Source organism: Prinia subflava, chromosome 9 (assembly GCF_021018805.1).
Source record: "Prinia subflava isolate CZ2003 ecotype Zambia chromosome 9, Cam_Psub_1.2, whole genome shotgun sequence".
NCBI classification, from domain to species: Eukaryota; Metazoa; Chordata; class Aves; order Passeriformes; family Cisticolidae; genus Prinia; species Prinia subflava.
In genome coordinates, this window is record NC_086255.1 from 16,097,445 (window position 1) to 16,110,259 (window position 12,815).

Here is a 12,815-nt window from a genome sequence, read left to right on the forward strand (position 1 = left end):
CCGCGGAACGGAAAGGAAGCACGGCCCGTGGCTGCTGTGAGTTTTATTTACACAGGAATCGGTACTAGTGGTCTTAAAGGAAGGCTCGAGCCTTCTATTTACAGTTATATACAGATTTATAGTTGAAAAGTAAGAAAACTGTACAAGATAACACAAAAATATAAGACAAATTGGATCCAATTAAAGTAGTGAATACATAAGTTAAGAAAAATCTGACATTTACATTTCAAATTGTAATGTTATGAGTAGCATATATGTAGTTTTTAAACCAGATAGCAACGCAAGTTACACCACACTAAATCTTTACCCCGATTATGCAGACTCTGCTTTTAAAACACCAGACAACTGGAAGCTTCCCGCACTTAAAAATACATAATGGTAATTTTTACTTGATTTCCAGAGGGACCAGTTACAAAAACCCACATGTAAGGAATTTATTTACATTAAATATTAGCTAAAAATGGATCAAGAGAGTGCAAGTGTTCCTCACCTGCAGTGCTATGCATTTTAAATTTCTGTCCCCTACAACCACAGGTTGTTGTACAGCATCTTCAAGAACAAGAAATGTTTGAAAATATTTGCCATGACACATACAGCATGACCTTATGTCTCACAGTTGAAAGATGTGAAAGAATTAAGTATCACTAAACCGATGCTTTTTGGATTTCAGTATTGCACACTAATAAAAAGACAGTTTCAAAAACAATAATGTGTCTGCATTATTTCCAAGTGTTAAAAGTGGCTGCTTCTTTGAGAACATAAAAGCCTGTAGATAGCCTTGTCATTTTCTAGTGTTCACCATTACATACAAGTATTTTTTAGTTGGAAATGGCTCGACAATATACACCTTCTGCTGGCAAAACCCTTTCACAGAATACCCACTGCATTTACTCCACAACCAACACACCAAAACAAATGCTTAAACACCACTTGCTTTGAAAGCTATACAGTGAAAATAGCAGCCCTGTTCTTACCACTGTTTAAAATTCAGATTATTTTTGCTCTAGGTTTGGGCATGATACGTCTACAGTTCCTGAGTTAATTACATTTGCCCAGACTGAAGAATGAAGCTGCAACTTAAAAAAAAAACCCAAACAAGTAAATAAGACAATATCCCTTCCCAAATCTTAACCACCTTGCACATAAACATACCAAACCACCTTATTTGGTCCTCAATACTTGCAAATTGTTAATTTTGGAGGTAATGTTTATACCAAAGCATTTGGTTTGGATAGCAGTTTTGGGGCCTTAAGATTTAGCATTTCCCTCATCCCCTCCAAAAAGTGCCTTTGTGGTATTTGTAAAAACAGTTATGCCTCAAAAATTTGTTTAAAGTACCAACAGAAGTTATTACAAATGTTTATTGCATTGAGCTGATTCTTTTAAAGTATTAAATATGAGCTCCCTGCTTCTCAGTTTCATAGGTTTTAGTATTCTGTGTGAAATCAGATCTTCCCACGGCAAAAACTAATACTGACAAAAGGGTGAAGATTTCATCAGTTCGTTACTCCACTGAGAGCTGTGGTTTTTTTCCAAATCATTTTCACATCTTCTATAGTGCTTTTTCCACATAGAAATGATGTGAAAACTTCTTTGTCATCAAGTGGTTTTCCATGTTTCCAAAAGACCTCAACATTAGCTTTTCGGTGCTGGGCTATGGTTCTTGTCCCCTTCTTTGTTGTCCTTCATCAATGAGGCAAACACCTGGAAAAGTAAATTATTTAATGAAGACTGCCAGTGTTATAATAATAACAATATTTACCACCACAATATTAGCATGGAGATTACTTTCTGGAATGAGACACTAGAAAGGAAGTGCCCATTGCTCAGGAGTCAGACAAGCAGCTTAAACAATCATGAGAATTCATGTGCTGACGTGTCTGATTTGATAGATATCTCCAAGAAACTCACCTGTGCCCATTTTTTGTTACTATTCTGCATCTGAATGGCTGCAATACAACTAAAAAGCTTTTCTGATGTAATATCTTCTGGAAGTTTTGTTAGAAACTGTGCTATATGAATAAAGTCCATCTGTAGGAGAATATCTTCATATAACCGAAGGATTCCTAATCCTGTCCTGAACAAAAATTCTTCTCCATCTCTACAGAAAACGTCCCAGACACGACAGGCCAGATCAAGTGGTAATGACTTGCTGTAGAGTGTAAAAATCCTACAAATGAGTCAAAAACAGAAAGGAAGAGCTATAACTTGTTTCATAAAAATGAAAAGACAACTTCCTTTAAATCTCAGTTACATTAGTTCAGAGTAGACAAGTTATTTTATACACTCTTATTTTTCCCCCTGTTCCAATGATCCACAAAGTCTCTGGTTCTTGAAGTCAGAACTTGTACTCTGAAACCCATCTTGTTTTTATGTGACAAGAAATCCTCCCTTTGAATGCCATCTCCTTTAGAAAAGCTTTGGCTAAAGAAAGGACAAATCTCTTCATACTCAGAGTATAATACACACATAAGAACTTAAGCAACAAAGATCACAACTGTGTAACTCAATCTTTCCCCTTTGACAGCTCTGTTCATCATTTGTTTCCTAAACTAAATCTAAAGCCACAACTCGTCTCAATAGAGGGCTGCATCCCACTAACATACTAATGATAAATAAATAGCTACATTTGTGTGATACATTTTCAAATTTGTTCACGTTAAGATCACAGAAGTCTAGTAATAAATCTAGATGAAGCTCATCCTTATGCACACAAACAGGTACCTGTTTTTGACAGCACTACCACACTTCAAGGGTGCCTACACTACTACTTTCCATCAAAAAGACACAGGAAGAGCTTGCTACTCTCTGCTTTAGAACATTTGTTACTTTAAATTGTTCACTGTATTTTTAACTTTATCCCTTTTCAAACCAGGTCCTAAATTTCAACCTCCCTCTGCTTTCAAGTCTCTGTTCCTATAGCCATACTTCCTTCAGTAGCTGACTATGCTCTATTCATCAATTCACTTACAATCACAGTGCACCATACTACTACAGTGTAGTATCCTCCTCTCCCCTACTTATGTCACACCACTGCAGCAACAAGAAAATGAGCACACAGAACTCCAGTTTGTCTCATTTTTTAACTGAATACATCCCTTTTAATAAAGCTTGGAGCCTGCTAGAGGAACTGCAGTTACACAAAACAGTTCATCATTATTTCACAAGACCTACTGAATGCCTTGTTCTGTGCTTTATTTCCAGTGCTGAAAGACCTATAGCAAAATAAAAAGTCCCCCAACAGTTCTAAGGTTAGGTTTTCTATGTTCTATGAACTCACCAGTCTATCAAATATATGTCTGGAGTAAGACTGTATGATTTGAAATGAAGAAACAATTTAGGAAGATTTTCTTCGAAAAATACTTCAAAGGCTGCAAAGTATTTCAGCATCTGTAGTGATAGTAAAGCACATCATAAGCAGTCATCAAAAGAATGTTTGGTTGTAAAAACACAAACCCCACCAAGAACTGAGCATGTCAACACAGCACAATGTGACTCCTTAAGACAAGTAAAATGATTAAATGTTTCTAGAGGAGAAATCAAAACATGAGGATGAGTTTTATGGATTAGTACCTGGGACTCTCAGTTTTGTAATCACAGGTCAAAGTTCTCCATTATTCAATAGGACAAAAGGAAGTCATCAATAAAACAACTATGCTTCAAGTCAAAAGAACACTATGGTCCAAAACCAGAAAACTCTGTGCATACCATGCTGTGATCCACACGGAAAAAGGCCAGCTGGCATGGCTTGTTTAGAAGGTTAGCAAAGGCAATGAAAGCATCTGCCTCTTCCAGATTGAGAATGAGCACAGCAGCAATGAAGGACATCCCTTGTACCTTCAAGGGGAAAAGCATCGGGCAAATATAGGTGAGTAGGTTCAGTACATCTCACATCTTTGGAAATGGAAATATTTACAGTTTGCAATTTATCAAGTACCATTGCATAACATTTCCAGATGAACAGAAACAACGTGGATAAATTATTTTTATGCATGCAATCAATTTGATTTCAGCAGTTCAGACGCTCTGGGAGGTCTCATGATCACAAGTCCTCAGGACTTGGAATACAAGAAAACCACACAGGGTGAACCCAGAGCTCATGAGAAACAAAACCTGGTCTCAAGTTCATTGTTAAACTATGGGAAAAGCAGTCATGGAGAAAAACTTCACATATGGGACAGTTTAGACCCAGACAGATACCTTGGAACTGAGACAAAATTCTGTTTCAGAACAGTCAATACATGTCTTTCCACTTGCCAAACTGTATTTTTTCACATATATAAAATTACTTCTAGGTGGTTAGCTGCAATGCAAGTTTACATTTTTCCACCATTACTCTCCCAAAAACACTTTAGCCTGCAATAAAAGCGAAGAGTATGATTTTTGTAGTTAAGTGATGATCTGAATATCCATTATGCTAACAATAATTTTACCAATTTCAATTGCAATCATCTTTATTCCACTGTCTCTAAACAGTCATGGTGTCTGTTCCCATTTAAAAAACCCCATGCATTCAGCATTTTAACCAACTAGGGAGAAGAGTATTGATAAGCATCAGGAACAGTCTATCAGTTTTCCATTTCTGGAGGACAAATAGGTGTGGAAATAAGATTACATTACATTTACTGCCATATTAACATTAAAAAATGCGATAAATATCAGGACTAGCTGTATTTCTAATGGAAAGAGAAGACTTGTCCACAAAAAATTACTTATTTGCTTTTTGAAACTCCACCCTGGGAACAAGCAGTTTCAGAACCTGCAGAGTTTGTAATCTCACTTAAAAAATATGGGAGAGTCTCCAAAAATGAGGTCATAGATGACAGAATTCAGGCCTTAAAATATTTGAACTTGAAAAACTAACTAGTTATTTATGCAAAGTCCCAAGCATATCTGATTTAGAGAGGAAGACACACCCTGTGCTAAATAATGCTTTGTTGCATGGATGAGACTTAAAAATTTTTTTAAGAGTGTTTGAGCCCCAAAGCATAAGAGCTTGTGAAAGACGTTCCTGGATCCCCCAAGAACAAAGAAGAAAAAAAATCCCTTCTCTTCATTATTGTTCATTACTTAAATGCTTCTATAAGCTAACACCATTCAGAAGATGTTAGGTTTAGCTGGTTTCTTCAGTGGTTTTTGACAATTTTTTCATGGGTTTTTTTTGCTTGTTTTTAAACACAGTAATGTTTACTGAAAACTGTCTTATCTTCTCTGAACTCAGCGGGAGTGATTATTCTGTGTCAGCAAGACACTAAGAAGGAGTTTCTGGATTTTAGGATGTGCAATAGTGAGGCAGAGAATATCACAATGGAAATGGCAACAGCTGAAGCAACAGTAAGACCAAACAAGTGAGGTGCTAACTGGAAATCCACAAACATCTTTATGGGTTTTTTCCCTGTGGATACTCTGCCACAACTATAATGTCTTGTGAACAGACCCATTTAAAATTTTCCATGCAATCCAGATACTCAACACTGACACTGAGTACATTTTCAGCTATTTAATTGTCTCTGGGAACTACCATCGTTGTGACTGCCATGAAATAACTGCTGAAGTTTAATTATGTTTTTAAATTCTAATAGCATAAAGTTTGGAACACCTATTTATTTAACATACTTTAACACATGACATCTTTAGCTTATTTGGCATGTGATAAACATTTTACAGCAAATACTTACATATCCCACATCTGGTCTGTAACATGTATATGCTCCTAAAACACTATGCAGGAGATCATGATAAGGACCACCCTAATAAGAAGAAAGGGTAGAAGGAGAAAAAAATACTTATTTCCAAAAAAACATAAGAAAGGAACAAGCTGATATTTTAAGATACAAATGAGCAAGGGAATTGTTGCTTTACTCATACCTAGAATAATACAATTTTTTACTCCAAGTATTACCACAAATGCTTTTGAGATGCTAAAAGAAAAGTAACAATAATCCTATGAAATAATTCAGCAGAAATCAGTACATAATAGAAAATGAGGATATCTGGTACAGATCCAAGATTGGTCTTTCCTTCTCAGAGACAGTGGATATTTTAACTTTTAGTAGCACAACTGACTGTATCACAATATTGCATGTTGTTTTATATAAATATACGCACATATTACAGCTATATAAAAATCATAAAGCCTGAAAAGGTGTACCAGAATGCATCAAGATTTCTGTAGCAGTGAGAATACTCTCATTTCTGCCTGTAGTTTCATAATCTTTAATAGGAATCTCATGCAATTTTTCAAGGAGAAAAATAGTCCATTACTAAGTGTCTCTACCTTATTCTCATTTAAAAACATTAAAAAAGTCCAAACAACTTGTAAAAACTATTCCATAGTTGGTCAGTTTTGTTTCTTGTTTAACTATTCAGAATGTTAAAGCTGTCCTGACTCAAGTTAAAGACATCTCACCTTCTGGAAAATATACAGGGATGGAAATGTGCGTGATATATCCAACTTAATTAGCTCCAGACTGGCCTCACGGTCAGCAACAGATGCACCTGCATCTGCAAGCAAAATCAACACTTATTAAAGCTGATAAATTCTACAAACTTCTGAACAAAACTCCTGTAGGCACATAAAGACAAGGAAGGCAGCATTCACCCCAAGAACCTCCAGGAGAAATTCTGGTAGCCCTTAAATTATCTCTGTCCAATCCTCTCCACAAGGACATGATAAAAACACTAGTGATAATGTGGGAAAAAAGACAGGTAGGACTTGGGAAAAGGCTCTTTCAGAGTGCTTAAATCACAAAAGATTGCCAGCTGGAAAGCAGAAGATGACAATTTGAACAGGCTAAACAGAACCTGCTCTGATGAAGCTTGGAAAGCAGCATTTCATTCCAGTCTTCCTAAAACCGTGATAGTTGGTCTTCCAGTCTTTGCTGCCGAAGATTAGTAATAAGCACTGTCAGCTTAGCTTGCTTTCCAGAGATGAAAATGCTATCACTCTTAAGTTTTCCCTTATTACCACATTTCCCAGGACATCTGGCACAATTAAAACAGCTCCTTCTTCCTTCATTCCCATCCAGAACTATTACCTCTCAAAAAAACCAGATTACCTAAGCTTTCTCCCACAGACAGCCCATACCCTCACAACAAAAGAACAAGCAAACCACCACTCCACAAACCAAGGGGCATTGCAAACATGTTTTCTAAGGATAAGCATATTTACAGTCATGTACACATAGATTTTTTTATAAATTGTTTGTCTCAAGACAATCTTCAGATGAGTCACAGGGCTGTCCCTAAGGAAGACCCAAATAATTTACAGTCAAAGTCAGCAATTAATTCAGGACTGGCAATGGCAAGTGTAAACAACTAAAGTAATGGAAAAGACACTATCAAAGGGCAGCATTTAAAAAAATATCAATCAACAACACAAAGAGTTAACCTTTATAACAAGGATACATCCAACATTAAAAACATCACCGATACTATTTTTAACAGAAAGGATATCCACAGGAGACAGCAATATGCCAGTGAAAAAACTGCATTCTACAAAAGAGTGCTAACATACCCACTTAATAAATTTGGGAGGAAAGGCCATCTGGGCAGACAAGGAAATACAAGTGGGATCTGAAATGTGTCATGTTCTATATTTTTCACCTCTCCATTTCAGAACATAAAAATAGAAAAAATAGCAGAAAAATCTTTCTTCTTTCCCAAAATCATGGAAGGGATACCAACTAAGGAGAACCCATCTAAGAAGAGCTAACTAAGAGCATGTATTGTAATTTAGTTTCCTACTTCTTTTTGTATTTCATCTAATATTTTCATGAGAGCCAAGCCTTGATATTTCAAAGGAAACAGTCATTTGAAAGTAGCACATGCAATATTTTAATCTGTCTTTTATTGATGCAGTAAGTACTGCCAAGCCCCTCGCTTGCTGACTTGTTGTAAGACAGCAAACATTCAAGTAGAGAATGACTTTGAGAACTTTTAACAAGTATTATTAATGCTGAAATTGCAGAGGAACTTGTCAGACTTCCTGGGTTTGTAAAAGTGAATAGGAGGTTGTTGAGCACTCAGGAGGTCTTACCTTCTACTTCATTCTCAGAACTTGTCTCACTGAAGCTTTTCCATCGTTCCTTAGCTCTCGACAAGAAGATTTCATAAAGTTCTGCAAGAAAGCAAAACAAAACAATAACCAAAATAGGAGTAGTAAGAAAAGTACCCATCCAAGACAAAAGCATGCTAAGCATTCTTGGCTTTGGTTACTTGGTTTCATCACTGGGGGCAGGACAAGAATTTATTAGATGGTCACCACTATACAGTTTTATAGTGTGCACATTGTACTTTCTGCTGTGGTGAACATGCAGGTTATGACAGGGAAATCATGCCTTACATAACTCAAATTTGTATTTTTGTTAATAGGATGCTTACAATTCATCAATCATTAGTTATAAAATAAAGTAATTCTCCCTTAACTTTCACCCCCTTAAGAAAGCAAAGCTACTAATTCTCAATTTTAAACATAAAAATTAGTTCTGGGAGGCGGAGCACTACCTTAACTCTTAAAATACTAAACGTTTCTCTAAGCAGGTTTTGAACCTTGTTTCCATAATTTATGAGGCTACAATGTCTAATTGTAAAACAAAATTGTTCCTAACCTTGCAAAATACTTTTCTTCAGAAAGAAATATACCCTGATTTTTTAGGGTTTTTTAAATCAAAGTTTACATTTTTCTTTGAAAATAACCAACACATTAACATGTGATCTGTTAGGAGCATACCAGGAGTGATGTTTAATTCATTTCCCACAGCTAGACTCCAAACCTTCCCACGTACACTTGGGGGCAATCCCTGCCACCACAGCTCTCGAACTCTTCGGGTAGCACGCCTAATATATGGAAGCAGGAAAAAAAAAAAAAAGCACATATTGCACATCTTGTTTTCTAAAATCACTACGCAATTTAAAAGCAAAATAACAACGTTTACCAAATCAATATTCAAATATCTCTACCTATGCTAAAGCCCCATTAAAAACCCCAAAACATTCAGCTCGCAGAAAGCACATTTCATGTTGCTCTGTAATGACCTCACACTATATCATGGCAACAAAAACTCACTTCTTGACAACACAGAAGAGGAAAATAAGGTATGTGGGTCCTCAGTTTCCAGAGGAGAAACAAGCCATGCTTGCCTCATTTACAGAGAAGAACTTTACTTACATGCCTTCCCAGTTAGGTAGTATTTCATTGACCCAAATCACCATAGCACTAGCGATATTTTCTTCTTGCTTGAAACGCTCTCTCATTATTTTTTTCCTTTTATGTGCTTCTTTAATTTCTGTTAGGCATAACATGTTAATAATTCTGTATTAGTGTATACAAATTATTAGGTAAATTATTCAGCTATACCCAAGTATTTAGATGTCTAAAGGATCGAGGGTAAATTACAGCTGCACGTACTGTTTCTGTTGATTGTAGGTGTACTTCTCCAGACATTTTTTAATTTAAGCTAAGTTGTTCAAATACAGTGATTTAGACAAGCAAAAAACAGGCTGGAAAACTCAGAAAATTCTCTTCTGCAGCACACAGGATAACTAATAAGCAAGCACATCATCAGGGCTGTTTTTCCTCTCATGATTTTCATACCATATTCTATCTGAGCCTTATTTTTTCATTAGACTAATCAGCAATATTTATGGATAAATTTCTTATTTAGAAGTGCAATTCTACATCCATTTTAAAACTATTCAAATTTTACTGAATCTTCCACCTAAAAGGATTCTGTATTTTCTTTTCTGGAAACAGGACCTAAAGACCTAAGACAAAGTCACAATGCTGAACAAGAGAACAATGTCCTGCCTTCTGTTACAAAAAGATCATTTGTGGATTCCTCTTATTAAAAAGGTTAAAAGAAGGACAGAGCAGTGCTCTCCTGATGTCACTTAGAACCACTGCGAAATTGCAAGACATTTTCTATTTAAGCATGCACTGGACACATCAAGAGGGTAAACATGCCCTCCATGGTAAACAGATATGGCTGACCAGCTTCATCAAGTTTTTACTGAAGCTTTGAGTGTGTAGCAACAGTTAATAAACCAGGGCACACACATAAAACACCACACATGGCTGAGCCTCCAAAGATGCTGTTAACACAGATCACAGCTTACAAGATACACACCACAAGAGCAGAGTGAAATGCATTGTTAAATGCCTTGGATTTCTCATTGCATCTTTCAAAGTAAGCTGCCACAGATCCACAGAGGATCAATCAGTTCAGAAGCTTGTATCTCTGACAACAGTCCAAGTAAAACATGCAGCACAGATTCTTAAAATAGCTTATTCCCTGAATACTAGGCACAAGACTACAAAAGTCCTTTCAACAGCTATTCATAAATTGACACAGTACCAGATGCTACAGATCTGTTTTTTAAATTAATCATGTCTAATGGGAGTAAGAAGGTTCAGACAGGTACAGCTGACTGGAAAATAACCCCAAAGTTTTCATCTCTCTTCACACTGAAATTGATCTGAAATTCTTAAGAAACCAGATCTTTAAGCAGTCAGCTTTATTATACTTTGGCTCTTAGTGGCAACTGCAGCAACCCAGCTTGAAAACAAGAGTCCAAGTACCCAGAACGCAGCTAGGTGACCACATTACACAAGTATCTTTTAAAAATTAAGTTTTTCCTTAAAAAGTAGATGAAAGGTTAAGTTGCATTCTGAACCTAGCTACATTCATTGTAGCAGAATAACAATTTGATCACTGAGTTCTGTTTTTAAACTGCCTGCCCCTATACACCAGAGAATAACCCAGATATGAAACAAGATGTTCTTTAATGTACCCCCTTGCCTACAAGCCAGGATTGACTTTATTTTTGCAGCAGAATTAAGAAGAATCAGTGATTGTTGGCAGTTGACATACCTCGTTTTTTTGCTTCCGCCACCATCTCGTCGTATTCTTGTCGATGACGTAAAGCCTCCTCCACTGATTTGGCAGGAAGATTTCTGAAAACAAGTTGTTCCTGAATTCAATACACACAAATGACATTCTGGACCATTTCAGAACAGAATTAAATTCAGTTTCTCTCTAAGGTGAGCTCTGGGGCTGCCATTCTGCCAGTGTTCCAGTAACAGCTGTAGAGAACTACTAAATGTTTGCTGCTCCTGTTTTTTAGTTCTCCCATAGCTTCCCCCAAAGTAAGTTTATTAAATTTGCTGAACACCTGGAATGATGCTCAAGTGAGTGACAAACGGGAAATGCTGACAGACCATGGAGTTATTTATTCCAATGCATTTCTGCCCACATGTATTTTAATCATATGTTCATATTAAATCTATGAGATGTATTTTCCTTAAAAGGTAAAGGTTTTTATTTGTTGCAGTTAACCCTTTAAAACTCTCACAAAAAAAGGTAAGTTTCCCAAAGGAAAAAAGGATAAATCACCACTGATGTCAGGGCTAAAGCTAAGAAAGCTTGGTGCAGTCTAAAAGTTCACCAGATAAAAATGTGTTTGATGTTTGGCTGCATAATGATCCCCTAATTGCCTAACACACTTCCTCTTGACCAAGGAGACTTACTTCAAAGCAAATTAAAACACAGTGTTTGGTCTCAGTCTTTTACTTAATTTCTAGTCTACTTTGGTCCAAAATAAATAGAAAACAGTTTTGTCATTTTAATATAAAAAAACTTTTCTGTCTCCTCTTATACAAGCAGACAAAATCACTTATTAATATTTTCAATTAAAGTGAGAGCAGAATATATTTTCAAAGGTTAGACTGTGGCAACACACAACATGCTTGGGATGGCACTCCAATTTGAAACAAGTGTCATTTGTAAAAGCATCTTTATCCTAGCTTGTGAATTGTAATACTATGAAAGTAAAGACAAACATCAGCAATCCAGTTATTGCATATCTTACTCTCTACCATACAGTAAAAGAAATAATGCATTTATGAAAACAAATACTCATAGTAATCCATAATTCCATTCAGGATATTTCTGTCTTAGCACTGAATGAGCTTATATATTCCTAGAGAGAATATCCAGAGAAACACTAATATGTTCTGTTTTCCATTTCTAATTGGAAATGATTAGAGCATTTAACAGTGCGATCACAAGATTCTTCATGGTACAATTTGAAAGTGTTGCTCCATTTGTTTTCCTCAAGCTCTTGTTCTTAGCAGGTCCTTTCTCTTTCCTTCAATTTGCTGAAGACTGTATAGCTGAAAATACTGACCAATTTATTATCCATTTTTCATTGCTATTCTTATTTGTACTTAATGTGGGTTTTGTTACATTTTCATCTGCTGTTTCCTTGCCTTCAGCTGCAGTTTCAGGTATTACCTACCTAATATGTTTTTAAATTTCCAAAACAGAGGAAGGGAGGATAAGGGAGAAAGAAGTGCACACTGAGAAAGCAGTGAAGAAATCAATCAAGAAAATTCCTGAAGACTTTGCAGATGCCCAGAGCAGGGTCACAGAGAGCCGTGAGATACAGTGGATTACAGACTGGTGGTTCCATCACAGTGAGAAAGAATTCTTCATATAGACTGTGAGACACTTAAAGGCTCCTCTGGAGGTACTTGTTAGGTTATTAGGTGGGACAGAAGAATCCGACGATTCTTTCATGTAAGACTTGTGAATTTTAGCTCATCAGAAATGTATCTAACCCTCAGTCTCTCATTGCACAGCAGAACTGTACTTACGCTGGCCGATCCTCCAGAATCAGAGCAGTAGTTGAAAGAGGTTCAAACTCAATATTTTTACGTCTTGCTGATGGGGGTGGAGGTTTATACATTCTTCCTGTCCGTGCTTCATATTCCTAAACAACATTATTGATACAAATTACATTTCAACTTTCAGCCT

General features: G+C 36.3%; 1 protein-coding gene across 3 annotated transcripts in view; it reads right to left on the reverse strand.

Moving 5' to 3' along the window:
- Positions 1–28: 28 nt before the first annotated feature.
- TBC1D12 (TBC1 domain family member 12) overlaps positions 29–12,815 on the reverse strand; it is a 41,547-nt gene continuing 28,760 nt past the window's right edge. For 2 of the 3 annotated variants that reach the window (XM_063405643.1, XM_063405644.1), the window contains 11 exons: positions 12,656–12,771; positions 10,872–10,954; positions 9,170–9,287; positions 8,732–8,838; positions 8,039–8,119; positions 6,410–6,504; positions 5,679–5,750; positions 3,709–3,837; positions 3,281–3,390; positions 1,912–2,170; positions 29–1,704 (listed from right to left, as the gene is read on the reverse strand). In XM_063405643.1, the coding sequence (XP_063261713.1) occupies positions 1,636–1,704; positions 1,912–2,170; positions 3,281–3,390; positions 3,709–3,837; positions 5,679–5,750; positions 6,410–6,504; positions 8,039–8,119; positions 8,732–8,838; positions 9,170–9,287; positions 10,872–10,954; positions 12,656–12,771 (1,239 nt within the window). In that variant the 3' untranslated portion in view covers positions 29–1,635. Of the gene's footprint in view, positions 1,705–1,911; positions 2,171–3,280; positions 3,391–3,708; positions 3,838–5,678; positions 5,751–6,409; positions 6,505–8,038; positions 8,120–8,731; positions 8,839–9,169; positions 9,288–10,871; positions 10,972–12,655; positions 12,772–12,815 lie in introns of those variants that run through there. The other variant, XM_063405645.1, reaches the window with a different exon arrangement.